The following is a 27,991-nucleotide window of genomic DNA, read 5'->3' as shown; positions in this document are numbered from 1 at the left end:
TTTTCAATAATCTAACATTAAACAAAGCCTAAATTAAATCTCACAATAAAACCCCTTAAAAATGCTAAAATCAGTAGGTTTATCGTTAAGCGATAATTCTGTTAACATTAGAAAAATAAGGAAAAAAAAACATTTGTGGAAAAGTGAAATTGTCAAGGAAGTTTAGAAGAAGAATGTGGTTGGTTGGAATCACTGGGTACAAACACGGGCAGCTGCCCGCCTCTTTGTGTTCTCCCCATATGCTGGTAATAACTACCAGACGTCTGACCTCTCCCCGCCGCACCAGAAACATTATTTCTAGCCACTCCTCGGCTCGACTGTCCGTTGACCAGGGGCCCACCGAAGAAGATCGACTGACCTGTGTACAACAGCTCAGCCCCGGGAGCATTGGAAGAAGATGAACCCACACTTCTAGTGGCTGCAGACACAAACCTACCGGCTTCTTGGTCCCAGAAAACAGATGACCTCGAGTTTTCTGCAGGACCCAGGTTGTTGATGGTGGTGTTGTTCCTTCTTGTGGGTATGCGCGTCAGACTGTCGATGACGTCGGTTTGGATACCGTCGCTTGCCCTGACAGACCAAGGAGACTGATTACCACCGCTGATGTTGCTCAGGCTGTGAGCACATGATTCAGAATCTTCTCTGCTGGCACGGCTAGGAGGGTAAGAGCTTTTGGTTGAAAAGGCCCTTGATGGTCCGGATCTGGAGTTTCTGTCATTTGCTGGTGGGTTGTTGATGCTAACAGGACTGCTTCTTCCGCTAACATTGCTGCTTGATAGTTGATCGCTGTCGTAAGGTTGATGATGATTTCTTAGAGGAGGATTTACTGGGCGAAGAACTGATGATGAAGCTCTTGCGTTGGCACCTGCTTTGATCGCTTCTTTTGAATCCAGCTTCGCGAGCTGCCATGCACTGATACGGACGGGGCGTTTTGGTTGTTTCCGGCCCTGGCCCTTATCAGGCAGCTGAAGAACTGTATCTGGATCCGATGTGGATGGCAATCGTCCTGGCTCCAACTGGTGAACGATTTCATCCTGCTTAACATGTGTCATCAAACCAATCAACACAAAACTGAGGTTTCATTATACTGAAAATTAAGTGACATGACAGAATAAAAAATTTTAAGTGCCGAAATAGTAAAGTGTGGAAAATAAATGTTGGTAAACCAAATGAAAATATATAAATTTTAAGTACTTAAAACACTATTTTACCCTTATAATAATGTAATTTGATTAATTTAAAGGTGTTAAAATTGATATGATATGTATGCTCTTAATTTACCCTTATAAAACTGAAAATTAAGTGATGAATGTTAGATGAATACTGAACTTTTAAGTGCCATATTAGATAAGTACAAAAAAAAATGGTGAATAAACCAAATGAAAATATCTAAATTTCAAGTATTAGATATGCAAGTTGATTTGATAAAATGGTGAAACTGATGTCAGAAAAAGTACTTAAAAACTATTTTACATTTATAGTGATTTAATTTAATTAATCTTCAAAAGTTTAAGTTGTCTTGTGTATGCTAGTATTACTGTTAAGTCATTCATAACTGAACGAATTAAGCTAAATATTTTAGCTTAATTTTTTATTTAATTCTAGCAGAATCTAAATAAACATTATCAAATTGACTTTATTTTAAATAAGCACTTAATTACTCAGATTTTGTTATCAAACACAACATTATTAGGAGATAAGTTGTGTTATCAAACCCTGGAAGTTAACTATTTAATGAGATGGACTTCACAAGCAACAACTTGTTTTGTTTTAAAAATGCAATGAAGAGCAAACAATGATATATGATTAGAAAATCTAACCATTCTACCTACAAGTCAGCTCCCATAACAAGACAATAGAGCAAAATTGACCATTTGTACCTGCTGTATTCTTGGAGGGGTACACCAAGCCACCCCTTTATACTGCAGGCCAACTCCCAGAGAGCTTCTTCCACTAGTTGCAGTTACGACAGAACCAGTGGGAGAAGATGGTAAACTAAGTTGTTCTCCATCAATAGACTGTCCAGGAGGCTCGCTTTGTATCCTCATGGCAACAACATACTCGTAGGTAGTGATTCCCTGTATGAACAAAAAAATAAGAACAAAAAAATAAGAACAAATCATGCTTCTATCAGATTAATTCAGAGTGAGAAGGAAAAATAAGTATAGAAATTGAGGAGTTAACCTTTCTAATCAGAATAACGTGGAAAAAGAATAGCTCCCCCAGGGGCACAGTGGCAAGAAAAGAGACAGCCGTACAAAGAGCCTGGCACCAACATAATGCACATTTAGTCGGTATTTGACAACACAATTTAAATAATTTAGTGCTTATTAGAATTAAGTTCATTTAAATAAATGTTATTTAAAATAACTTAATTATCTAGATTTAGCTCAAATTAAGATAAAGGAAATCAGGCTTAATTTGATAAGCTAGAAATAACTTAAAAAGGTAATATAATAAGAGTTTTTTAAAAGACAACTTTAACACAAAAAATATATATCAAATTACGTCACTATAGTATAAGGTTACCCTATGAGAGTAAATTAGTCTCTAACCACTTTAGTTCCATATTTTATCAAAATCAACGTATTTATCAAATATTTAAAAATCAGATATTTTCAGTTGGTCGATTTAATATTTATTTTTCAAACTTAAAATTCAGTTTTTATCATTCTAATAAATTTTCAGTTTATCAAATGCACCTTATTAAGTTCAAAAAGAGGTCATAACAGTGAGGAATTTGACAAGAGAAAAGACAAGTAGTGTGAATCAGAAGAATTAATAAATAAGCAAATCAAATTTAAGTTTGATAACTCAGCGCAGAATCAAAGTAGAAAATATGAAAATATACCATTTATTGACACTGAAAACATATGAAATGTAAAAGTTGCAAAGGGTCAAGAAAATATTAACATTTTCTGCAAGGAAAGAAGTGTACCACAACGGTTGCAAATGGGGGTCTAGAGAATCCATCTCCAAGCCTATCTGTAATCTGCTTTTCTGTTGCCTTTGCATCTGAAAAGCATCTAACGAGCACAGCAATCCCAACCCCACATTCAAAAGTGAGCTGATGCAAGCAGTGAGTCATCAAGTATAAGAAACTTTTGTCTTAATTGAAATGAAGTAGACTTTTAAGTTCATATGGGGAGAAACTGGAGCCAGAAGAAAAACATCTCACTTCAGAACTTACCCAGACAAGGCTCACAGCCATTAGGCAGACGAACGAAATATAGTTCCTCCTTCCTACACAATTATTTAGCCACTGCACCAAAAAGATTACATAGCACAATATTATGTTGACGAACACAAATTTATTTAAATGCTTGTTTGGTAAATGATAACATCCATCAGAGCAATGTCATGTTGAAATAGATTAAAACACCCAAAGTACTGCATTCTAAATCATGCCTTCATTGATCTCGTTTATTACTGAAGTATCCATCAGAAAGCATATCTTTCTGACCACATCTATTCATCATTGATGGACAAAAGATCTACGTCAATGACGGTGAGAGCTAAACAGGTCATACAAATATCTCATACTTTATAAGAAGCTACAAACTTAATTGGCAAATGCTCTTATTTAATACAACCTTAAACCATTCTCAACCTGATGGATTACATGAATAATCTTTTAAGATGATACTCAAAGATATAAAAGGAAATAGGAAAGAAGATGCAACAAAATGGTAAATTACCCTGCAATGATGATCAAATCCATCAACACATTTATCACAGCTTCTGCAGTGTTTGCTGAACTTGAGAACCTAAAGAATAATCCAAAGAGAGTATTTTTATCATTTTCTTCATTCTTGGATGTTAATGGAATAAAAAAATACCACAAATTGAGTATCTGGTAGTTGAAAGCAAATTTTAAATAAGAAAACTGGTAAACTGCTAACCGCCCCTTCCAAAGAAAACAAAAGAAATAAACATGGCACACATCTTATTTCTAGTTTTTTGATAGGAGAGTGTCCGACTTTCATGGCATAGACAATGACCTCCATTGCTTATTGAAAAAACTTTTAATTTTCTATAATAGTATGTGAAGCCAGTCGGATTTTATGTTAAGAAAAAACCTTATACCTCGGCATTGCACAATGTGCAATACAAAGCATCTTCTTCCCCAGAATGCTGCCTCATAAATTCCTCATTATTTCGGCAATCACTGACAACCACACAACCACATAAAAAGCCTCCAACTTTTGCACAACAACTTGTGGCATGCCTATAAGTCCTTTCTCCATTATTGTGTTCAATCTTGTTAGCTTCTACGACGGAGGATGCATTTCCTAATCACACAAAATGTTAATAAAAATTAAGACTTATAAAATCCAAATCCTTCCCTAGAAAAGGGTAAACCCCTCATCGAAGAATGAAATGCAAATCTCCAACCTAAGTTTTAATTTTTGGTCTACCTGTAGCATAGACCCATGCCAACAATTTGATAAAAAAAAATAGTGTGACTAACCAAAAGTGAGCACATAAAATAAAAAAAGGGTGAGGAAGGTTTCTTTGCTTGAAGGAGAAGCGCTAACCAGGTAACTCAGTATCATTTTGTAATCTGTCAGGTTCGATCAGTATTCCAGGATCGGCAGGGTCTATGCCTGTGCATCTAACGTATAGTACAAATACAGAAAGTGCCTGAGAAAAAAAAAAATGCATATGTCAATGTACATAAAAATTGGTGAAGCAAAGAACAGTTGGATCATCATGCTTACCAGGAAGGAATATACACCAATAGCAATATACTCGTAGATGTCCTTTCCAATAAATGGAGCAAAAAATGCATAAAATGCAACAGATAGCAAGAAAAATACTGTTATGGCCACAACCTGTTACAAACTCCAGGAATTAGCAGAGAATTTCCTCCATTACATGAACTACAAACATAAAGGATCCAGATTTGGAGACTTTAATTATAAGAGACCTCAATCGAACATGTATTACACAAATGCAGCACCTCTAGGTATAGTAAAAATGTACCTGAAATGTATGAGCAGGAAGTTCCCAGCCATGTCGTCTAGCCATAACTTAAAGCATCTAAAATTCAGAAGACCTTAAAGCAAGCAAGAACAGGTCCAAAGTTAGTCAATGATTCGAATCAAACTTGAATCTCTTTGTCTAGTGTCTCCCTTTGCAACAATCGTTCGCAAAAGAAACTCAGCAGTAGAAGCTTCGAACTTCCAAATCAAAGGCGAGATATTATGAAGCGCATTACGAAATCTAGGGTTTGTGAGGCAGGATTCATCGAATAATGAGCCGTTAAAGAACGTGAAACGGAAAAGGGGGTCCCTTTGAAGAACATCAAATTTTTAGTTTCTTGTGGGGGATGGAGTTTTCACGGCCGCCCTTGTGCAGTTACAGAGGAAACAGTTGACTCTTTAATTGGCATATAATAATATATTCTTTCTTATCTTAAACCCAAAATTAACCACAAATTATTACTACTAATTACAACTTAATGGGCTCATTCAATATTCTAAGGGCCTTGTTTGATTCTTTTTGTATTCAGCATCTACTAGTAAAGAAAACGACACAGTTTCGAATTATTTTAACTTTCTAGCTCTACTAGGTCAAATATTCTAATTTGAAATTATTATGTTATTGTTACTCATTACTATAATAAAAAAATATATATAAAATAATTATAATATTTGATTGCAAACAAGTCTAGCTTTCAACATTTAAATATATATATATATATAATAACTTTATGAAATAAAATAAAATCCTAAAAACATCACAAATTATTTATTTTGTTTTGCTATTTTTCACAAGTTATGTTAAATAAGGAAGCAAATGTAAGTATTAATTCATTTTAGTTTTTGGAATGAATTGGTTGGCTATTACCATTATGAATAATATATTTATGTGAACTTTAATATTATTTTGTTCCATTAATAATTCATTAAATTTAAATTGAATATAATTTAGATAATATTGTTTTAACTCCTTAAAAATCTTTTTTTTATAATATATAGTCTTAGGCATATCATGTAATAGATGAGGCATTAATTAATTTGTTAGGTGATGCAAGAGCTTTGGTGGCATGCATATAGGGAACATGGGACCTAATCATTTAAAGTAAAGTACACATGATTATGCATTTAATCTCTACAATAATCAATTTTGATATTTTTTCTTGTTTAATTAATATGATTTTTTTCTTGCAACATGAAACTTCTAGAGGAAGTTAGTGCCCTCAAATTGAAATTAATGTTTTTGTTTAAAAAAAAATACTTAAACCCACTAAACCCTTAAGCCAATTAAAAAAGTGATTATTTTATATACATCCCCTCAGCTCCCTGTCAAACACAAATTGTGGAGAGTTTGTTCTTATGTAATGTATTTTTTTTTTTTTTAATTCTTTATAATGTTTTAAAAAAAGTACAGAGATATAATATTTTTGAATATTCATATAAACAAAAATAATTATCTTATTTATAAATGTAATAGTATATAGATGAATGAGTTTAAATATTGAAATATATAATATATTTATTTATATATATATATATATTAGGTGGCTCATATTTTACATTACTCTATCTTCAGTCTTGGATATGTCTTTAAAATCACACATTTAGCTAAAATCATGTACTACCTTGATCATACGTATCTCCTACCATTGCATCTTACTAAATCACTATACTTTAAATATTACTCAAATTTTTAATTAAAATGAGAATTGGGATATAACCCACCTAACACATATAATAACTGAGAAATATTAACAAAATTAAATTTTCTTAAATATCTGTTTTTTATATTTGAAATGTTTGGAAATTGGGTAACAACCTGATTGTACATCCAAATTAGAATTGGTTTGGAAAGACACAAATTAATTGGTGGTTGGGGCTGTTGGACCAGAACCACCTACAACTTATCTATCTCTAATTATGTTTTCATTAGTCATAGGGTTTGTTTGATTTTGTGTTTATTTGTTTTTTTTTATCTAATTGGTCATATAACTTATTTGAAAATTTGTTACAATTTATCAAATTTTAATTATCAAGAAAATTTTATTATTTAATATAAGAATATTGTTTTAGTCATAATTTTAATATTACAATGTTATTTAATTTATACTTGACATTATATTATATTGATTTTAATTTGATTGAATAAATTTTAAGTTTTAAAAAATTGAATATACTCAATTTTTATATTTTTTTTTATTAAGAATTAAATGTTTTAAAATTAATTTTTGATCTACATAATAATTTATTTTTAGAAAATATGTTTATTTTAATTTTAATGTTAATAATATGTTATAAAAAACATACATGTCATAACAAAAAAAATATTAGTCTAAATTGTTGTTATGTTATGGGTATATTAAATAATAACAATAAATAATCAATTAAAATGTTTAATCTAAAAAAGAAAGAATGTATATATATATATATATATATATATATATATATATATATATATATATATATATATATATATATATATATATATATATATATATATATATATATATATATATATATATATATATATATATTAAAATAAATAAAAAAATATTTTTTTAAATGTATTTGAATTTCACCTATTTAGATTGTTAATATCAAAAGTAACAAAAATGAATAAATAAACATGCTTCATTAGTTCTAAATTGATTTAAATATATTAATCCCAATGTTATTATGAGAGATAACCAGCCAATGATAAAATTTGTTCAATTTATAATCCATAGTCTATATATACTTATGATTGAGTGTTTTCACATTTAATTTCTTAAGGGTTAGAGATAAAGGATAGAACGAAGGTGTCCATTCAATCAATCTTGAATCATGGACTGGACTCCACACACAACACAAATTGTGTGTGGGCTTTCTTTCTTTTTTTCTAACCAAAGAAGAGAACCGGCAGAAACATCATCTTATCTTCAATATGAATTTCCCACCACAAATTCATTTCACTCAATTTCAACCATAACCATCACAAGTCACGAGAAAGGAAAATGGTGATCACAGAAGAGAAGAAATATGGAATATCAACATTAAGGGTGTATAAATATATATTGTTCAAGTCTGTGGTGGTTCTTCTAGCTAGTTGCAGCAAGTATTAGCTAGCCATGGCTACCCACGCAGCTCTTGCTTCTTCAAGAATCCTAACCAATCGAAGGCTACCCATTTCCAGAACCACTTTACCCTCTCAATGTCTCTCCAAGGTTTCTATTTCTTTCTTTGTTCTACTTTCCATTCTCTTCAATCATTTATTTATCCATCTGTTGTTTCGGCAATTAATGCAGAGGATCGACGTGGCAGAGTTTTCTGGTCTCAGATCGAGTGGCTGCGTCACCTTCGCTACCAACACTCGTGAATCGTCCTTCTTCGACGTGGTTGCTTCCCAGCTCACTCCTAAGGTCCAAATCCATACTTTAGTTTTGTGATCTAGAAAGAAAGAAAACATTTGTCTAATTGTTGTTGGGTTTATCGAATCAACAACAGGCAACTGGATCAGCAGCGCCTGTTAAAGGAGAGACAGTGGCCAAACTGAAGGTGGCAATTAATGGATTCGGACGAATTGGAAGGAACTTCCTCAGGTGCTGGCATGGACGCAAGAACTCTCCACTCGAAGTTGTTGTCGTCAACGACAGTGGCGGTGTTAAGAACGTCAGTATGCATATGATTATGATCTTCTCGATCAAACATTAGTTCTACTAGTACTTATTGAATGAAAACATGCAGGCAGCTCATTTGCTCAAGTATGATTCTACATTGGGAACATTCAAGGCTGATATCAAAATAGTGGATGATACTACCATTAGTGTTGATGGTAAGCCCATTAAAGTGGTCTCAAACCGTGACCCTCTCAAGCTTCCATGGGCAGAAATGGGAATTGACATCGTCATTGAGGTAATAATAATAATAATAAAACATCTTACAACATGGGCCAGTTGTCGCATAGTTAAGCTTGCTCTTTGTTATAGGGAACTGGAGTTTTTGTTGATGGTCCCGGAGCTGGTAAGCACATTCAAGCCGGAGCCAAGAAAGTTTTGATCACGGCCCCAGCAAAAGGTGCAGATATCCCCACCTATGTTGTTGGTGTAAACGAAGGAGATTACTACCACGAGGCTGCTGATATTGTCAGGTCTGTATTTGGTTTTCAATCTTTTAGCTGACCAATTTGATTCTCAATCTATTTTGTGGTTTCATCTTCTGTATTGTATGTGTGTAGCAATGCTTCTTGCACCACAAACTGCTTGGCTCCTTTTGTGAAAATTATTGACGAATCTTTTGGTAATACAATAATTTCTTTCACCTTTGTTATCATAGATGATTTCCCTTTTACTTCCTCTTTTTCTCACCATGAAATTTGACTTGCAGGCATTGTGAAGGGAACAATGACAACTACCCATTCTTACACTGGTGACCAGGTATGTAATATATATAATTTGAAAAACGCTTTATGGATCTGAGAATGTATGAAAATGTGTCAATTTATTGAAGATTTCTCATCTGAATTGCTATTACTGCAGAGGCTGTTGGATGCTTCACACAGGGACTTGAGAAGAGCAAGAGCCGCAGCCCTAAACATTGTCCCAACCAGCACTGGAGCGGCTAAGGCTGTGTCTCTGGTGCTGCCGCAGCTGAAGGGAAAGCTCAATGGAATAGCTCTCCGTGTGCCCACGCCTAATGTATCAGTTGTGGACCTTGTTGTGAACGTAGCCAAGAAAGGACTGACAGCTGAGGATGTAAATGGGGCGTTCAGAACTGCGGCTGCTGGCCCATTGAAGGGCATACTGGATGTGTGTGACATCCCTCTTGTATCAGTTGATTTCAGGTGCAGCGATGTCTCTTCCACAATAGACTCGTCTTTGACTATGGTCATGGGAGATGACATGGTTAAGGTTGTCGCTTGGTATGACAATGAATGGGGATACAGGTAAACATATTTTAGCTAACTTCCAAGGTCTCAAAATAAGTTGTATAATAAACATTTCAATAATTGTGTGATTTTTGGTTGTTTTTCTGCAATTTGCAGCCAAAGGGTAGTTGATTTAGCACATTTGCTGGCAAGCAAGTGGCCTGGCATTGGGGACGGAGTAGGAGGAAGTGGAGACCCATTGGATGAGTTCTGTAAGACCAACCCTGCTGATGAAGAGTGCAAAGTCTATGAATGAAGCTTAAACAACTTCATTTCCTCTTCTTCTTTTTTCCTTAGGGGGTAAAGTATTTATTCTCTCATTTGTGAGTATGCTGTGGAGAAACAAATAATGAATCAGCAAAACAATTACATTATTTCGCGATTATTCGTATATTTTGACAATATTCAGAGGACGGTTTCCTCAAGCAAAATGAATAGACTTGTTTTGCAACTGAATCAAAAACAAACAGATCCATAGTACTTAATGAAGTAAGCATTTGAAACTTATCTTACTTGAGGAAGATAATCATTCAACTATTTCCCCCAAAACAATGTCAAATATCAATTCCACTGCAAAGAGAATCTAGATATTAGAACATGCATGAGTATGCAGTAGCAGGAAATATAAAGGGGAACAACAAGATGGTATATATTTTATTTTATTATTATGTATTTTAAAATTGCATGTTATTTCTATTTACTCTTTTTAAAATTGAAACTAAATCTATGACTTGTGTGCATACCTTCTTCTTTAGGAATGTTTGGTTGATCAGACAATAGTTTCTGCATAGCATTTAAGTCAGAGGCACTGTAATGACAAACAATCAAAAGGCATACTAAGAAAGGGTATACACAATGAAAACACGAGAGCAAGCTAAATGAAATCCAAAGACATATTTTTTGAGGCAAAATATATTAGATACCATTGGAAGTCCATTATCAAGAAGGTATAGTATCAAGAAAGTATAGTAGTTCCAGGGATTATCCATTCAGACAAACTTGAGACTAGTATTCTTACCTGAGTTTCAAGGTTATATCAGAAATTGTTGTTACGATTGATGTTTTCAGGGAGTATCTGAAACACAAAGCAAGTTTACCTCGTTAAAATGAATTTCAGAGATTAACTCATTAAAATAATATGTATATGACTAAGGAACCAAATAACAATTCAAATATATATTGAGATTAGAGTTTAAAACGTGAAGAAGGAGATGGGATATGAGAGAATGGGAGGTGAGGGATACAAACTTTGCTTTTCAGCTCATTCATTTCATATGTCGCTACACTAGGTTTCAATTCATTTATATACTGTATATGACCCAAGTCCAGAACAAAACTTACTCTGCTAGATGCATTTCATGAAGATTCTGTAACCCATCTAAGCAATCTGCAATAGATGGCTTTAATCCTATTCGTTGTTGCAGCTGCTTTGGAGTTGCCTTAATAGATCCACCCTTGATCAAGTGTTTACCATGACGAGCATTCTTCTCTAGCCACACAACTATTCCATGAAATTCCTCTCTGTGATCCGATACCAGTGCCAAGAAAGTAAAATGAGATTTATCATTAATCAATAGAACATCATCCCCTACTTCTTGAAACAAATTGAACTTATAATCATCCTAGAACAATAAGATTTTCTTATATTTTAAGATTGTATGCCAGAGCGATTTCCAATTGTTATGAGTTTGTTTAAAGGTGTTCATGATGTTCGTAACATAACTATCCTAACTTTTAATCAAAGGACAATAATGGGAAAATTGAGAAGTTACATAGTCTTCTTCATAGAATTGAAGATGTTTTCCAGAGTTTCCATCTGCTTCCGTGTGACTGCATTTTCAATGCCTCCAATGAATTTAAGAGCACCATATTTAGCAGGGTTTTGAATAACCTGACATCAAACAAAATAATATAAAGAAAGTTCAGCTACTTCCCCCCATATGATAGTTACTCTTTTCCTATTTGATTTACAATATGCATTCATGTTTTCCTATAAAGGTACACAAGTGATGAACATAAATATGTGAGTACCTGCAACCTGCCGATGATGGCTGAAGCATTTTGGAATTGTAAAAGCAACCGAGTCTGGAGTTCATCCCATATGCTCATTTTCTCTCTCACCTCCCGAAACTTGCCTTGATAATTCTTCGTAAGGGAATCCATCACGTATTCACCAGAAACCTAAATATCGTCGGCCACAAGTAATCAGCGTCAACGAGACAACCAAGAACAGTGAAATCAATTGTTGATGACAACAATTTTGACGGCAATTTAGTAGCAGGATAAACAATGGATCGGGATTCAGGTGGTTGACTAAACTAATTATTGAAATTTTATTGAAGAATTATATAAACCCTAATCGGCGGCCGAATGACGTGAATCTCATTAGTTACAGTTAGATGCCCAATGGGCGGGTCGGTTTTGAGTTATTGGATAACAACTAGGTCATTTAATTTTATTTTATTTTTTAAATAGATAATAATAAAATAAAATAAAAATATTTTTTTATCAATTTATTTAAATTTTAAATATATAAATGTTTCAAATCAATTTACAAGAAATTCATAAGAATTTTTAATAATTAATTTATTAGGTAACTAACAAAGACTTGGAGAATAGTCACAAAATAAACAATAAAAATAATTTTTGAAGGGTTAAATATTAAATTTATGTTGCTAAATTATTGAGTAACAAATATATTATTTATATTATAATTATTTATGTGTATATATTTTTATAATGTAAATTTCAAAATTAAATTTATAAAATAAATAATTAAAATATAATATTTAAAACTTTTTAATAAATATATAGATAATGTCTTAATTAATGACATGTTTAATTCTCGATCTAATAGTTTCGTTAGCCGAATAAAATATATAGAAAGATATTAAACATTACGAAGAGTTCGTCCCATAAAATTTACTTTTGATATGATGCAAACAAGTGTCCCCGTATGAACAAGAAGTTATGCGTTGATAAGACATAGATAATTTTCATGTGTGACATTGCTACGAATTGTTCGATAAAATGAATTAATACAATTTTGGTTGGGAGAAAGTTTGGGAATCAAAATTTTCATATAATATCTTGTTCTTTGGATGAAGTGTTGTTGACGGTGAAATTTTTACGGATGATATATGCATGAAAAAAATTGTATTATGGTTAGTCGTTGTAATATGTGTTACGAGGAACTTAAATCGACCACCCACTTACTTTTGTATTATCGAGTGGTGACTAATATATAAAGTTTTTTTGTAGAGTATCATTGGTAATGTCCGAGTCTTAAGATAGTTGTTGAAAAATTTGGATTGATGCAACTAATATGAAAAACCTACATAATTGGTTTACCATCCCAATTATTTTGATGGACTATATTGTTAGAGAAAAATCTTCGAACTTTCATTAATCGTAGTTGTCCGATTATATCATTAATAATGTTATTATTATAATGTTTTATGAGATTCATTCCGAAAAATTGGTAAAGTTTGTCGGAGAGTTAATCGTTCTTCGAGTACTTACGATAATCAACTAATTAATATTATTTAGTTTTTAGTTTTTACTTATAGTTTTTTATTATTTATTTATTTATTTATTCTCTATTGTCATGTTTTTGTGGTTGTGCATCATAATTTTTTATTATTTTTAATATACATGACTTTTAGATAAAAAGAAAGAAAACAATTTATTTTAAAATTTTAAAATATTAAGTTAATATAAAAATTTAAAAACATATTTGAATTTACAAAATCTTATACTTATATTTTATTATTATAATTTTGTATAACTTGTATTTGTAAATTTAAAAATAATGGTAAGATTGATTTCTTTTAATCAATTTAAAATTTTCATGTGATAAGATTTTTTAATCATTTAAATTTCCATATTAACTTTCAATATTTTTAAATTTACAATATATATATATATATATTTAATAAACAGTTATAAAATAACATTTATGAATACTGAATTTTAAATTATTTATTTTACAAATCTAAACAGATTAATAAATTATTTAAAATTTATATTATAAAATAATTATATATATATAATTATTGTATATTTTAAATAATTATAATATTTATTAATGATATTAAATTCGATATTTACATAAATTAAAAAACATATATACGTGGACATCGAATTTAAATTAACTAACAAACATATTTCTTAAATTATTTTGAAATACATCAAATAAGCTGGTCAATGTGATTTTTTTATTTAAAAAGTATTTTGTCACTATTTTTATAAATTTAAGTTTTATTTGATAATTTTATAACTCTGGGGATGATTATCACTAATTGCATCTTGAAGGGGGTAATTTAATCCTTATTTTATCCGGCCCGCGAAAAAAGTAGCGTCATTTAGAATTTAGTAATTTGCCGCCAAAAGACGGGAAGGTTAAGTGAAGCTCACTCGATTCAACCTAAGCACAAATAATCAATCTATCTTTCTTGATCTAGATTATGGATTCTTCACCATCGTTGGAAGAATCGATTTCTGGTTCACCAAACCCTAAAAATGTATATCACATCGGGGGCATCACCGTTGAATTTCCATACCAACCATACGGTTCTCAGCTTGCATTCATGGGCAGGGTTATATCAACACTTGATCGGGCTGAAAGGGATGGCCATTGCCATGCGCTGCTCGAGTCACCCACTGGTACTGGCAAGTCGTTATCGCTTCTCTGCTCCGCTCTCGCTTGGCAACAGAGCCGCCGGAAGAAGAATCTGATTATTAATGGTTCACTCTCTAAACCTGCCCCGGAGGCTTTCACTGACCCGATGAATCATGGCGGTGGGTTTGTTCCCGATAATTTGACCTCAGGTGCGTTTGAATTTTGGTTTACTGAACCAGCTATTTGTTGGGAAATAAAAATAAACCCGAGTGAGTTTTGATTGGTTCGAAAATTCGTTGTCTTTGGTGGAGATAATACATGTTCTTTACAGAGATGGTTTTGATGACAGAATGATATTCTAGATTTTCACTCGATTCCAGTTAGTATCTGATTTAAGAAGTTCTACATTTCAGGTTCAGGATATATGGAAATATGCATTTTTTTTGTATATGTAAATCGAATTGCTAGAGTTCGCAAAGTTATTATATTGCTATCATTACATGGAAATGCACGGATACATCATTTCTATAAAATCATTGGCTCACAACCTTTAATGCAGGCAAGGGCATTTATCCCGTACTTTCTTGTTCTGGCTGTGAACACACTGTAGCAGAAGTTTGTGTTTTCACATCACAAATGGTCTCATTTGGGCCTAAGCCAGGCGTATAAACTTGGGGTATAACAAGACATAGGCTTGGAATAATTTTTATGCAATTAGGAGTTTGTTTGCTTGTACAAGTTCTATTATTTGGTGTATCCAAAACAAAATTGGTTTTGCCTTATATTTCTTCCATCAAGTTGCCTACACCATGGGGAGTATGGGGATAACTTTGTGATTAGTTTCACTAGCATATCTATCTTATTGATATAGATTTCAAAGAGGTGTCATTTACTTTATTGTAGGATCTCCAGAACCACCTTCCTCTATGACTGGTAGCAAAATTTCACGGAAAAAGGCAGCACCAACAATCTTTTATGCCTCGTAAGTTCAGATCTTCCAAGATTGCATGTATTTTCAGTTGCGTGGTGCTTGTTAAAATTATGAAAACCAATGGATTTAAGGATTAGAGTTATGCAAGGAGTTTGATGGAACTAGTTTCTCCCATATAGTTTGGTAATTGCCATTTGTAGCAAGATACTTAATTCTTGATTTTAATGTTGGCACTAAATAAGACGAAATGTTAGATTAGAATAAAAAATGTTGAAGTATTATAAGGTGTGATGCTTTTCTTAATCACTTATGTTTATGTTACAGAAAACTAAGAAATTAATATGTGCAATAGAATGGATTCAATGAAAATACACTAATTCAGACCTTAGAATACATAATAAGTGATGCATATTTTCTGTGTGACATTGCGGTAAGCATACTGCACCATGCATCCATATTGTGGAGCCATGTGAAAATTGGATGAATTAGATTACTGCACTAACATTTATAATATATCAGCACATGCATGCGCTTATGTATGTTACACACACATGGCTTACTCTATGCTTTTGTATATCTGCTTGTGGTTCACATTAAAGATACTGAAAGGCTTTTTGTTCAAAGTAAAATCTTCTAAGTCAAAACCATGCGACTTCGTGTCTTGCAGTGATAACATTGTAATACATAATGAACATTAACACAACTTTGTTTTCCATTGGTATTCAAGGAGAACACACTCACAAATTGCTCAAGTAATTCGAGAATACAAGAAAACAACTTACAGGGTGTCCATGGCAGTTTTGGTACGTCGCTTTATTCATTAAGTCTATATTTTCATGTCAGTATTCCTGTTACTTAATGGAGTTAGGTCATGGTTTACTTTCTTGATACACATCAACATGTGCTGTTTGAGTCAAATGTGGTGCATTACCATGGATGTTATTGTTCCACCGTGGGATTGTTGTTTAATTTTGTTCTAAACTTCACAGGCATCCCGCAAACACTATTGCACAAACAAGCAAATTAGTGACAAAGATAATGTTGATGAAGAGTGGTAACCATTTTTACCATTAAATTCTCCTCCTTTTTCAATTATTATGTTTCCTTACTAACAAGTGAAACAAAACAATTTCAGTAAGCTGCTTTTGAGTAATCAAGAAAGAGGATGTTTGGAGTTCAAGTAAGTTATCTTAATGAGCATAGAGCTTTTCATAAGGCTGTTAAAATTGACAAGGATCACTGCCTCAATGGCTATAATTACTTTCCAAACAGAAATATGCACAAAGTGAAAGCTCATCCCTCATTTAGAAAAGGTGGTTGTCATGAGGTCCATGATATTGAAGATCTAGTGAAAGTCGGACAACTGGTGAAAGGTTATACTCAACTCATGGTTTGTATTTTGTCTTGTTGCAATGGCCTCCTTGAACTCTTTCACTATTTAGGTTGCTCATTTTTTGCTGCGCGTTCAATGGCGGATGATGCACAATTAGTTTTCTGCCCATACAGCTACATAGTAAGTCCAGCTATCCGCAGCGCTATGGAAATTGATATCAAAGGGGCAATAATTATCCTTGACGAAGCCCAGTATGATCTCAGACCCATGTACCTATTGAAGATACTTTTTTGGCATGTTTGATTTCAGACAAATACTATTTTTTTTTTCTCAAAGATAAAATTGCATAAACAAGTTCAAGTTTGTCTGAACAATGCTTGATTCTCATTTATAATGTGCGTATTCATACAAAATTGGAGCATATATATTACTATTTTATCACAAAATCAAAATTGAAACTATCCTTGATTATCATATCTAATCTTGTTTTTTGTTTGTTAGAATATTAGACATGATGGTATAGTATTAGATTAGAATCTCTCATAATATAATACTAATATTATATGATTAGGATAATAATTTTTTATTGGATTACCACATTATTACCTTTAGTTTAAATATTGTATTAGAATTTCGTAGGGGTTATTTGGTTATATCCTCCAATGCCTCGTAGTCACTAGTGGAGGGCTTTTTTGTCTTTTGGCTTTTTTCATTATCTTATTTTTTTAGTCCTATTTCTTTAATTTATTATTTTTTTTGAAAAAGGTCAACTTTTATTATTTCTTTAATTTATATTATTGATCAACTTAATAGAGAATTCTTGACATATATAAAAAAGGTGATACCTTGCTTTGGATCACCCCCTCAAAGAAAATAAACTATATTTCTATAGTTTCAATCTTGATTCTTTGATATTATCTCTGTTTTCTCTCTATATAATCTCACTAGCCTAATTTTTCTTATTTTCAGTAATATAGAGGATATAGCTCGTGATGCAGGTAGTGTGGATGTTGAACAAGATGCTCTTTATAGTAAGTACTAACCTGTGACTATCTCATCTTTGAACCCCTTAAGTATGCTTCTCTTTTCCCAAAAAAAAAGTATGCTTCTCACATTCTTATTATCCTATGGAAGGAATACAGGTAGAATTAGGCCAGTTGAGTCTCAATGATCCAGCTACTTACCAACCCTTACATGAGATGATACAGGTTAGCTATTCTAGTCTGCTTCTCAAAATTATGTTACCCACGATTTTGTCCATGGATACTAATTGATGATTGTTAGTTGTATAGGAAATCATAAGTTGGATGGAAAGGAAAAAAGACACCTTGCAGAAGCATGATTTCCAGCGCTACTTCTCACGGTTAGCTATTTGACTTTGCTTTTATAGGACAACGCTATGATCTGCAGGCCGCCTGCAGGATTGGTCTAATTTAGCACCATGCAATTAGTGGATATTAAACTTGTAGAAATCAATATATCTGTAAATAAATCTCCGTGTCTGTATTTCTAGTTAATTTCACTTAGCTGAAGCTATGAAGGTAAAATTTGGATTATTTGCTAGTTACTGCTTAAGTATTGCATTTTACTTCTATATGTTTCTTTAAACTTATGTCTTGGCGGAGAAAAGGAAGCACAAAATGCATACTGTAAATACTAGTTGTGAAAAAACATCCCTTTTTTTACTCAAGCGTATTAGTGAACAATATTGACAAGATGTTTGCCAGGATTCTTTCACATCCAAAATGTTGTACCATACCTAGAAATTTCATATATTTATAACTTGTTTTGTGGGGTAACTATTTTCTCTGATTTTGTAGTTGGACTGGTGAGGAGGCCCTGAAAGAGCTTCAAGAAGCTAACATATCACGACAATGTTTTCCTGTCTTACAGGAGTGTGCAAGAAAGGTGATCTCGACAATACTATAGAGCATAAAGATCTTGTATTACAATGTTTTATATTTCTCTTTGGCTGTTTCTAGCTTTTGTGTTGTTAGAAAATAAGAACTGAACAAGGGCTTGGTTAAATTAGATATTTTCTGAACTGGAGTAAAATTCCATTTTGAATTGATAATCCAGCTCAAATAATGAAATAACTTAGCTTGAATATTTACCAGATTGACTTGAAAATTTACAAATATGTTAGTTATATCTTGTAACTAATCTTTAGTGAATACTAACGTTAAAATGCACGATTCATCATATGCAAGATATATTTAATAAATAGACATTTCTTAGTATATATGTTCTTTTATGATGTTTGTGTAGGGTTACAGCAAATTGAGAGCTACCTAGGAAGCAGTCAAATTATTTATTTATTGAACTGGAGTTGGGTTCCAATATGGATACCTAATCCAGTTTTCCTATTAACTATCGGGATAAAATTTTTATAAACATGTTCACTTACATTCCTTACAATTGTTAAAATAATTTACTTAAATAATATTCATGAAAATACATTAGGATATGCTTATTTTAAATATCACAATTCTCATTTTCTGGAAATTTCTTAGCGGGCAATTCAGGCCTAATCAAACTTGAGACTCAAGCATTTAAAGGATATGTCTCAAATGGAGTTTCAGCTCAAATTTCTGCATTGTCTGATTGTACCTAACCAAATTTAAATATCAAGGTTTCTGCTTGGTTCAATTCTATCCTTACGACTGTTTCACCTCTTCTTTCTATCTCAAGGCAATTAAAGCTGCCTCAGATGCTGAATTGGAAGGGGCTTGTCTGAGTGGCTTATCAGCGACAATTCTTGCTGGTAATTGAGATTTCATCTTCTACAGATGCTTAATACAAAAGTTGATTCTTGATAAATTGATACGGATCTGTTGATATTCATAGGATTATTCAGCTCACTGGGCTATTTCTTTGCTGGAGACGGGCTTCATATGTGTGATTACTTGCTTACATTGCAAAACTACTTTAAAAGAGATGCTGGTGATCAGCTATCACGGCGAAGGACTGGCAGAAGAGATGGTGGTAAGTCTAACGTTGATGTAGCCTGACATGAACTCTTTTAACGATTCTGTACACATCTGCATCCTATTAATATTATTTTTGGGAATCAAAGGAGAACTAGCATGACACCCCATAGTCATGGTCCCCCGTTTAAACTCAAAGTGTTTCCAGATTGAATCGAAACCGTGACTTTTTGGTCTCTTAAGCCGACTCTTACCATTGGGCTACCTTGGTGGGGTTAAACATCAAAAGATTGAAAACAAGTACAATCCCTTAACCAACTACGCCAATAACACTTATTTGCATCATATAAATATTATTCAGGCTAGAGAGACACCATTTCTCAGGACTTGCACAATTTCATCTTACAGTGCCAAATGGTTAAGCTATGCCATGCTTATCAAATAGGTTCCAACATAAATACTAAACATAATCTAGATTGATGAAAGTGTAGACCTTAACCAAGGTTAATCATGACTCATGAAAGATTGAATAAGTCCTTCCAATAGGTGTATCCTTAAGGTTTGGATATTCTTCTTTATAGTAGCTTTGAACTGTCATTGGGAATGCAGTTATATAGCATTTGAGATGTGTACAATATCTTGCAAGTTAATTGTACTTTTGTGTCCATTTGTATTAAAGATATATGTCAACGCATTTTTATGTTGTAACGACTTCTAAGGAGCTTCTTTGAAAAAAATAAAAATAAAATCTTTGTAGTCCCTATTTGATTCAATGTTGAAGTTGCCTTGTGATGTTTCCTCTATCACAAATTCATCGGATCATATTTTCACTGAGTGAATAGATTGGCAAACCTAAGTTGCCTATGGTGTTTATTAACTACGGTTGAGGGAAGAGAAAATATTGGATAGAATTATACATATTAAAAGCATGGAATTTATTAGATTCCTATTTGGTTGATATTTATAGATAGTCTATATATATAAGTATCAATCTTTGCATTAATCAATTTTCATATCAATAAGATTATCTTTGCATTTGTTCAGTTCTTAGGATTTAAGAAAGTGAAAGATTAAACATGTTATAGAAATTTGTATCTGCACTGCTATAATTTCAGTGTTGGAATGTGTTAATAGTATATTGTTTTCTCTTGAAAGTTCTCATATGTATTTTGTTTTAAAATATTATTAACTGCGATCATATTTATAAGTTCCAATTGTTATAATACAGGAAATGATGTTGGAGGCTGGTCATATTCATTGAGTATGTGGTGCTTGAATCCATCTGTTGTATTCAAAGATCTAGCAAATCTTTCAATGTCAGTAATTCTAACATCAGGGTAAGCAAGTCTCTGAATTTCAAATGATTAAGTATTTTTAATTAGTTTTTAGCTATTTTTGCATATGATCTCATATTCTAGAACACTGTACCATCTACATCAGTGATAATTCAAAAAAATGCAAGTGTAAAGTTATATGTACTAGAAATTTGGGACAACCTTCTTATACATATTCACATGCTCTTCTTGTCCCGGTTCCCTCCAGGCATGCATATGGAAGATATGTAGTATGCAAAGAATTTCAAGCTACTAATGCTTCCTAAAATGAGTTCATTCTGTATATTGTGCTGTTAAAATATGTTCACCTCATATTTTTCTTCAATCTTTCCTGGATTGTGTGCTTGTTGCTTCGTAAATTAATTTATCTAGTATGAATTCTTTGAATGATATAGGACTTTATCACCAATGAGCTCCTTTTCATCTGAACTTGGTGTTCAATTTGGAACTTGTTTAGAAGCTCCGCATGTTATAGATGCAGAGTCACAGGTACTAAGATTTTCTATTGTTTGTGCATAGCTGGCATCTCTTTCTTTATGATTGAACTTCCAGATTTGTATGCAGATTTGGGCTGCAGTCGTCTCAAGGGGTCCTGGTAACTATCCATTGAACGCAAGTTATAAAACAGCTGATGGATATGCATTCCAGGTATCATTTAGAGCTTTGGTCTCACAAAGGTTTTTTAGTTCTGTGGTATATAAACATGATCTTTCCCCTGGTGAAGGATGCACTTGGATCCTCTTTGGAGGAAATATGCCGAATTGTTCCTGGTGGTGCTCTTATTTTCTTCCCAAGCTATAAGCTCATGGAAAAACTATGCAATCGATGGCGTGAGACAGGGCAATGGTCTCGGTTAAATAGCTGCAAAAAGACTTTTGTTGGTGAGTTATTGAACTCCCCTGCATGAAAAGTTTACTGATAATGATCTTATCTTTTGTGTGATATATTTCTGAAATTTGTTGGTCATCAGCATACAATCCCATAATTTCTTTTCATCATAATATGCAAGTGTATTGGTGTTTCTGGTTAATTCTTTCATAAGACTGGTTTGAGAATGAAACAATGAAGACATAGGCATCACTAGAAAGTAGAAATTTATATAAGAATATATTGATCCTAGATATGTGATTGATACATTCTATCCCTTAATTTAGGCTTATCTGATCCTTAAGATTATGTATACATAATATTTGTTTAGGTCTAATCCAAAAGGTCTTACTATTAATCTAATCTTAATTATAGCAACCCGTACTGGCTTGACCAACCTTGAAATTGACAAAATGTAGGGTCAACAATGATAGCTACTTACTCTGGTACCATAAGAGCAATGACATGCTATTTTTTTTTATTTTGGGAATTAAAGAAGAACTAGCATGACACCCCACAGTCATGGCCCCCCGCTTAAACTCAAAGCGCTTCCAGATGGAATCAAACCTATGACATTTTGGTCTCTTAAGCCGACTCTTACCACTGGTCTACCTTGGTGGGGCATGACATGCTTATATTTCATAGATTAGTGATCTACTTGAAAATTAAGGAACAAGTACTATGTTCATGAATTTCGTGGCTGTTCCATTATACTTAATTTAGGTTGTACCCCCTACGATTATGTTACGCATAATATTAAATTCTTTATGATAGAACAACAGCATTAAGATGATTATTTTCTCAGAGCCACGAGGAAGCCAAGACGATTTTGAACGTATTTTGAAGGGGTATTACACTGCAATAAGTCATGGCAATAAACCTACTCTTGGGAAAAAAAAGAGAAGTATAAATCTTGGTAATGGAAAGTGCAATTCAACAGAATGTACAACAAAATCCAAGGAAGGAGCAGCCATGCTTGCAGTTTGCCGTGGAAAGGTGCACTTATTTTTTTAAGATAATAATGCGTTTTTGTTTTTGAGATAATAATGCTGTTATTTGACATGACAGTCTGGCAATTGAGATCTCCCTTGCACTAGTTTACAGCACACGCAATTATCAATTACATTTGTTCACATTTCACATTATCCCTTGAATAATTTGTTTAAATTCAATGAATATGTACCCAAATTTTAATATCATTCCATTTATTTTCTCTGAGCAGTATCTATTGCTTATAGTTATTCAATATGTGAAATATAATCCTAGATATTTTTAGTTATCCTTGAGTTTTCTTTCTACGTGGTCGTGTGTTAAAAGACTGATTCACTTGGTTTCTTCAGGTTTCAGAAGGTATCGACTTCACTGATGAGTTTGCCCGAGTTGTCGTATCCTTTTTCCGTTATAGTTAGCTTATATCTGCTTAATTCCCAGGCAGACATGAAGGACATTGTGCATTACCCATATATTGTGCTCTGAGAATATTGATTGCAGAATGTGTTTTACTTCTTTCAACAAGCTGCACTATTTTACCAAACAATTGTTCTCCACTGGCATACATTTTTTGTTTATAATAGTGTATCATTTCTTGACCTACTAAGATACTTGTGGGCATACCCTTTCCAAACATGTAAGTTCCCTGCTTTCAAATTCTATGTTATCCATTTATTAATTCTATGTGGGTTTGCTTGAACTCAACTCTTACTGATTGAGGCTTTGAATCAGAAATGATATTCAGGTTGCGCAAAAAAAGAAGTATAACGACATGTATCGAGCATCAAAAGGCCTTTTAAGTGGAAGTGAGTGGTACTGTCAGCAAGCATTCCGAGCTCTGAATCAAGCTGCAGGTTAAGTTGCCCCCTTTCTGCAGAAAACTCCATTTGAGAATTACAACTGAATTGAGAAAACATCATAATCCACAATTCCTTGTTTTGTCCCTTTTTCTTCAATAATGGTTTATGGAGCATATTACAATATTATAATTGAACTAAAAACTTTCTTGGTCTCTCACTGGATACTTTTAGCTATGACAGTCTATCGGAGGAAACAATGGCTATAGTCGACTCTGCTCTGCTTGACAATTATCTTTTTATTCTTTGCAGGACGCTGTGTCCGACACAAGTTTGATTATGGAGCTATTATTTATCTAGGTAATTTTCTTCTTGATTGATCGATAATTGAATTCCTAATATACATCCTACATAGTGGAGTTTGCTTCTAGAATAAATTTCACTATAGAAACTGTGACATCCTTATGGGAGGGATTTCTTTCATATTTAAGACTAGACTCTGGAGCTTTTTAAAGGGCATGGGTTATAAGAATTGTTATTAGCGTGGTTGTTGTCGTCCATTTGTCCCACAACCAGAACATTTTCTTGAGACCAATGCTTTAGAGGACATCTCTATTTAGATGATTATTAGCTAAGAGAAAATTGAACTATTAAAATCCTTATTAGCTATTAATTAATGTCTTCATTTGACAAGTAGTCTCTTTGGATAAAAACTTTCTTGCACGTAGTCATAAGGGAAAGTTTTCCTGTCACATCCTCTCCTTGTAAATATTTAGTATTAGATGTTAATATCCTTTTAAATGCATTGTCATGTAGATACTCTACCAATGGTACATTTTTTTTTTGCAGATGAGCGTTTTCTTGAAGATCGGAATAGAACACACATTTCAAAATGGATAAAGAAGTCCATTAAGCAGTATGAGAACTTTGATCAGTCACTTGAGGATCTAAAATCGTTCTTCCAAAATGTCAAAGTAATTCTTAATCTTCAATTTCAGTTGACATTTTTTTAGCAATTTTCATCCATGTGACACTCAATACATTCTTTGAAATTGATAATGCAGGAACGGGTTGGAAAAAACTTCATTGAATCCAAGAAACCTGAAACTGACGACACCATAAATTCTTCAATATTTCCAGAGACAGCATTCGTGAAAAGGGAAAACAAAAAGGCAAACAAAGGTAGCTCTAAATTGGTTCAGCAAAGTATAATAGCAACAGCCAGAACAAGTAGATTTTTCCAATCAGCTTCTCTTGTACAAGAAAAGGCCTCTTTCATCCAAGAAGAATGCCAAAATAACATTGAAGATGATGCATTAGGTCTAGCATCAGAACAGGAACATTTTAGAAGCTATACAGGACAAGTTGATGTCAAAAGCAATTCTCCTGGACACCTTAGGTAAAGCATTCAGCTTTAAAATATCTGCATTATATCCTCATGCATTATAGTTTTGTATGGTTTCCTTTTTGTTGTGTTGAAAATCTTTCCCTTTTTTGATGTCTAATAGTAGCCAGTTGGGCTATGTATTGCTATTTTTTCTTATTATTTTATATTCTAATTTTGCCATTCTCTTGGTACTCTTAGACATCCAGCTATGTATTGTTGGTAATGTGGCTTTTATACACTATAGGATTTATTTTTATCTTAAAAAAGATATAACCAGGTGCAGAACATTATATCTGTACTAGTGGAAGTTACATCATTATTTTGCTATCTGCAGAAAAGGCGTTGCCCTGCTAGTTCTTTTATATGTAGTCAAGAAATGGTTCTTTTAAATTTGCTTTCTTGTTAGCTCACTTATAAGTCATTTGTTTTCAGTACTGATACTTGATTCTTTATTTGTTTGCCTTCTTGCATAAAAAGGTTGACTAAACCTTTTTCTTATATGCACTTACATGCAGATGCTCTCTTCCTCAGACTATGGATTTTAACCATGAAGATTCTGAAATGATATTTGTCAGGGAAACTCCTGGTATAACTGGTAGTCCCTCTTCAGATTGTCCTGAATCCTTTGGAAACAATGAAGGCACAACTTTTAACATGAATCATGCCTCCTTTGGATTTCCTTCATGTTTATCATCTATTCCCACATCATTAAGTAATTCAAATGCTTCATCTGTATTGCCACATTCTTTGATGGTAACCCCTGATAAAAGTGATGGGACAGATAGAAAGATCCCAGTTCATGAAACAGAATCTACCACCAAGTTAAGTGTAAACTCTCACGTTCAGAAAAAAAGAAAGCCTTCTAGTTTGCCATGCTTCAACCTCATGCAAGTGGGGCTATTTGATGATGATCGCCATACAGAAGATTCAGAACATGTTGATCGTAAACTGAGCTCTGTGACAACTGTTGATGGGAATCCCAATGTTGGATGTAGTTTTGGAACTAATTATTCTGGAATCAAATCCAAGAAGGGTGATGAATCATGTGTACCTTTATATTATCTTCAGGACAAGAGACTGCAAGTTTTCTGCTCGCACTGCAGAAATCCCCTAGGTCATCCAAATAACCAGCTTTACATGGAGTGCACAATAACTTCGTCCTCTAAAACTTACTTGGCTGATTTGCTCAAAAGAAAACCAGAAGTTCAAGGACATACTATAACAAGTATATCTGTGGTCTTAACAGATGTATCGTCAATTGACCCTAGGATCTGCAACAGAAATCTCGAGGATTCTTCACAACAAGGAGTCTGGTGTAGGGAAGATGGATGTGTATTTTGTATTGTTTACTGCCCCTTCTGCATTACCCCTGACAATCTTCTTGGTGTTCAAGTTATGGCTACTGATGCGTCAAATATTCATTTGCTTAACAAGGTACAAGTTTATTCTAATGTTTAATCCCTTGGATGTTAGTTTATTTTCCAGAATATTGGCAAACATAATGTAGCGACTTAGTGATGCCTCAACCTTTCTAGCTACTATTTCCTTGCTGATACTTAACTCCTGCTGTAAATGCAGATCCTTTTCTATCATGATTTACTGATAATCAAGAATCCTGAAGCGTCAAACGATAAGGTAAATATTGGTGCCTCCTCTCTATACTATGTCTGGAGGATTGTATGGATGTAACTTTAGAGCTTGTTTGTTGAAGGTTTATTTTATTTTAAATAAATCAATTTTTTGGAAGAAAAAGAAAACCTTGTTTGATGAAAAATGGTTTATTTGTGTTAAAATGACTAAAATGTTCTATGTATTAAGTATTGAAAATTTTATAAAATAGGGTAATTTGGTATTATAGTTGACGATAAAGTGATTGATGATGGGATAAAGTTGTAACCTTTCATCAAACAAGGCTTTAGTGTCTTGAAATTCTAACTTAATGCTCTTTTTGATGCGGATACAAAATACTTGTGTATGATATGGTAATCAATTTTGATAATCTTGCAGCCTTCATTAATATTGGAGCCATCTCCTGATTGTGAAGCCAACCTTTTTTCTAAAGGTGCAATTCCTGATCCATTTCAGAAATTCTCTTACAGCCCAAAAAACAGTATTTCAGATGGTTGGAGGACTACAAGATCTAAGGTTAGTTCTTGTTTTTTAATCACTCAATGGTTGTACTACTTCATACAAACAACAATAATAATTTATGTTTTTATTGAAGTTGCGGTTGCCAAGAAATGGATCAAATTCTTACCTGGGTCAATGATAAAAAAAATTGCATCACTCTGAAGAGAACATTGGTACATGGGAGAGAACGTGCAAGGTTGTGTTTTCTTCCTTGGAAGAAACCTGAGATTGTAAATGGGTATGATTATCAATGGCAATGTGTTAGGAGGAGATAAAAACAGGAATATTTGCATTAGAGTGTAGGTACATTGTGTGATCATATATCTTCTTCTTCATGAAGGAGAATCAGTTGTCTTTGTAGGTTACAGTTAGCATTCAGTAATCATCCTCTCTTTTAGCATAACAGAGGTGGATATTACCCCTAAGTTTTTGGGTTCGAACCTGTCAGGCGGTAAGTTTTGCGCCTGGTTAAATGGTTAAGTGTGTTTACGGGCTACATACTTAATCCGTTGTCCCGTTCTTTTTTAAAAAAAAAAAACATGAGTAATCATTTATTGCCTCCTTAGCTCTATTATATGAACTATTGAGCTAGTTAGTTATCTGGTCTTAATTCTATTAACACCTGTTTGGGAATTAAGTTTTGAGGACTGGCCAGTGTACATTTGTAAATTTTATTATGCATTTATTTTACCAACTTTTTTAAATATCTTGAGAGTATTGTCATGTCATTTGAATTTCATTCAAATATTGTTAAAGATTCATACAAGAGTTGCAACAATTGAATGTTTT

General features: G+C 33.1%; 4 protein-coding genes across 4 annotated transcripts; 2 read left to right on the top strand and 2 right to left on the bottom strand.

Moving 5' to 3' along the window:
* Positions 1–23: 23 nt before the first annotated feature.
* Positions 24–5,355, bottom strand: LOC124929290 (protein S-acyltransferase 21-like). The gene is made up of 10 exons (XM_047469614.1): positions 4,987–5,355; positions 4,722–4,835; positions 4,539–4,644; positions 4,087–4,292; positions 3,699–3,767; positions 3,191–3,262; positions 2,939–3,067; positions 2,185–2,265; positions 1,881–2,078; positions 24–1,034 (listed from the first exon to the last, which is right to left on the bottom strand). Exons 1-10 carry the CDS (start codon positions 5,029–5,031, stop codon positions 153–155), a joined length of 1,902 nt encoding a protein of 633 aa, XP_047325570.1. The 5' UTR covers positions 5,032–5,355; the 3' UTR covers positions 24–152.
* A 2,625-nt stretch (positions 5,356–7,980) lies between these two features.
* On the top strand, positions 7,981–10,316 carry LOC124932840 (glyceraldehyde-3-phosphate dehydrogenase B, chloroplastic). The gene is made up of 9 exons (XM_047473526.1): positions 7,981–8,185; positions 8,267–8,380; positions 8,466–8,630; positions 8,706–8,873; positions 8,948–9,108; positions 9,196–9,257; positions 9,345–9,394; positions 9,497–9,903; positions 10,003–10,316. Exons 1-9 carry the CDS (start codon positions 8,090–8,092, stop codon positions 10,139–10,141), a joined length of 1,362 nt encoding a protein of 453 aa, XP_047329482.1. The 5' UTR covers positions 7,981–8,089; the 3' UTR covers positions 10,142–10,316.
* A 262-nt stretch (positions 10,317–10,578) lies between these two features.
* LOC124928954 (uncharacterized protein At5g43822) lies at positions 10,579–12,245 on the bottom strand. The gene is made up of 5 exons (XM_047469209.1): positions 11,917–12,245; positions 11,658–11,776; positions 11,227–11,406; positions 10,904–10,960; positions 10,579–10,693 (listed from the first exon to the last, which is right to left on the bottom strand). Exons 1-5 carry the CDS (start codon positions 12,046–12,048, stop codon positions 10,579–10,581), a joined length of 603 nt encoding a protein of 200 aa, XP_047325165.1. The 5' UTR covers positions 12,049–12,245.
* Positions 12,246–14,265: 2,020 nt separating this feature from the next.
* LOC124932476 (Fanconi anemia group J protein homolog) lies at positions 14,266–27,905 on the top strand. The gene is made up of 28 exons (XM_047473111.1): positions 14,266–14,715; positions 15,410–15,488; positions 16,165–16,240; positions 16,427–16,491; positions 16,573–16,617; positions 16,710–16,810; positions 16,880–17,021; positions 17,740–17,801; positions 17,905–17,978; positions 18,063–18,133; positions 18,591–18,678; positions 19,462–19,534; positions 19,618–19,755; positions 20,926–21,034; positions 21,427–21,520; positions 21,596–21,679; positions 21,756–21,912; positions 22,704–22,894; positions 23,239–23,283; positions 23,497–23,525; positions 23,621–23,742; positions 23,998–24,045; positions 24,535–24,659; positions 24,750–25,084; positions 25,588–26,506; positions 26,651–26,707; positions 27,080–27,217; positions 27,297–27,905. The coding sequence occupies exons 1-28, from the start codon at positions 14,352–14,354 to the stop codon at positions 27,339–27,341; spliced, it is 3,876 nt and encodes a 1,291-aa protein (XP_047329067.1). The 5' UTR covers positions 14,266–14,351; the 3' UTR covers positions 27,342–27,905.
* The last annotated feature ends 86 nt before the right edge of the window (positions 27,906–27,991 follow it).

This window comes from Impatiens glandulifera, chromosome 3 (genome assembly GCF_907164915.1).
Source record: "Impatiens glandulifera chromosome 3, dImpGla2.1, whole genome shotgun sequence".
In the NCBI taxonomy this organism is placed as follows: Eukaryota; Viridiplantae; Streptophyta; class Magnoliopsida; order Ericales; family Balsaminaceae; genus Impatiens; species Impatiens glandulifera.
The sequence above is the reverse complement of the archived record's forward strand: the minus strand, read 5'-3'. Positions and strand labels throughout refer to the sequence as shown.

Bases quoted from the DNA above. Each gene is read 5' to 3' on its own strand.
- LOC124929290 (XM_047469614.1), bottom strand. From the start codon at position 5,031: ATGGCTAGACGACATGGCTGGGAACTTCCTGCTCATACATTTCAG. The intron at 4,836-4,986 runs GTACATTTTTAC...AGTTTGTAACAG, and splicing joins TTCCTGCTCATACATTTCAG to GTTGTGGCCATAACAGTATT. The intron at 4,293-4,538 runs GTTAGCGCTTCT...TTGTGTGATTAG, and splicing joins AAATGATACTGAGTTACCTG to GAAATGCATCCTCCGTCGTA.
- LOC124932840 (XM_047473526.1), top strand. From the start codon at position 8,090: ATGGCTACCCACGCAGCTCTTGCTTCTTCAAGAATCCTAACCAATCGA. The intron at 8,186-8,266 runs GTTTCTATTTCT...CAATTAATGCAG, and splicing joins CCTCTCAATGTCTCTCCAAG to AGGATCGACGTGGCAGAGTT. The intron at 8,381-8,465 runs GTCCAAATCCAT...AATCAACAACAG, and splicing joins CTTCCCAGCTCACTCCTAAG to GCAACTGGATCAGCAGCGCC.
- LOC124928954 (XM_047469209.1), bottom strand. From the start codon at position 12,048: ATGGATTCCCTTACGAAGAATTATCAAGGCAAGTTTCGGGAGGTGAGA. The intron at 11,777-11,916 runs GTACTCACATAT...GTTTGATGTCAG, and splicing joins CCATCATCGGCAGGTTGCAG to GTTATTCAAAACCCTGCTAA. The intron at 11,407-11,657 runs GTAACTTCTCAA...ATCGGATCACAG, and splicing joins AATTCTATGAAGAAGACTAT to AGAGGAATTTCATGGAATAG.
- LOC124932476 (XM_047473111.1), top strand. From the start codon at position 14,352: ATGGATTCTTCACCATCGTTGGAAGAATCGATTTCTGGTTCACCAAAC. The intron at 15,489-16,164 runs GTAAGTTCAGAT...TTGGTATTCAAG, and splicing joins CCAACAATCTTTTATGCCTC to GAGAACACACTCACAAATTG. The intron at 21,913-22,703 runs GTGAGTTATTGA...TTATTTTCTCAG, and splicing joins CTGCAAAAAGACTTTTGTTG to AGCCACGAGGAAGCCAAGAC.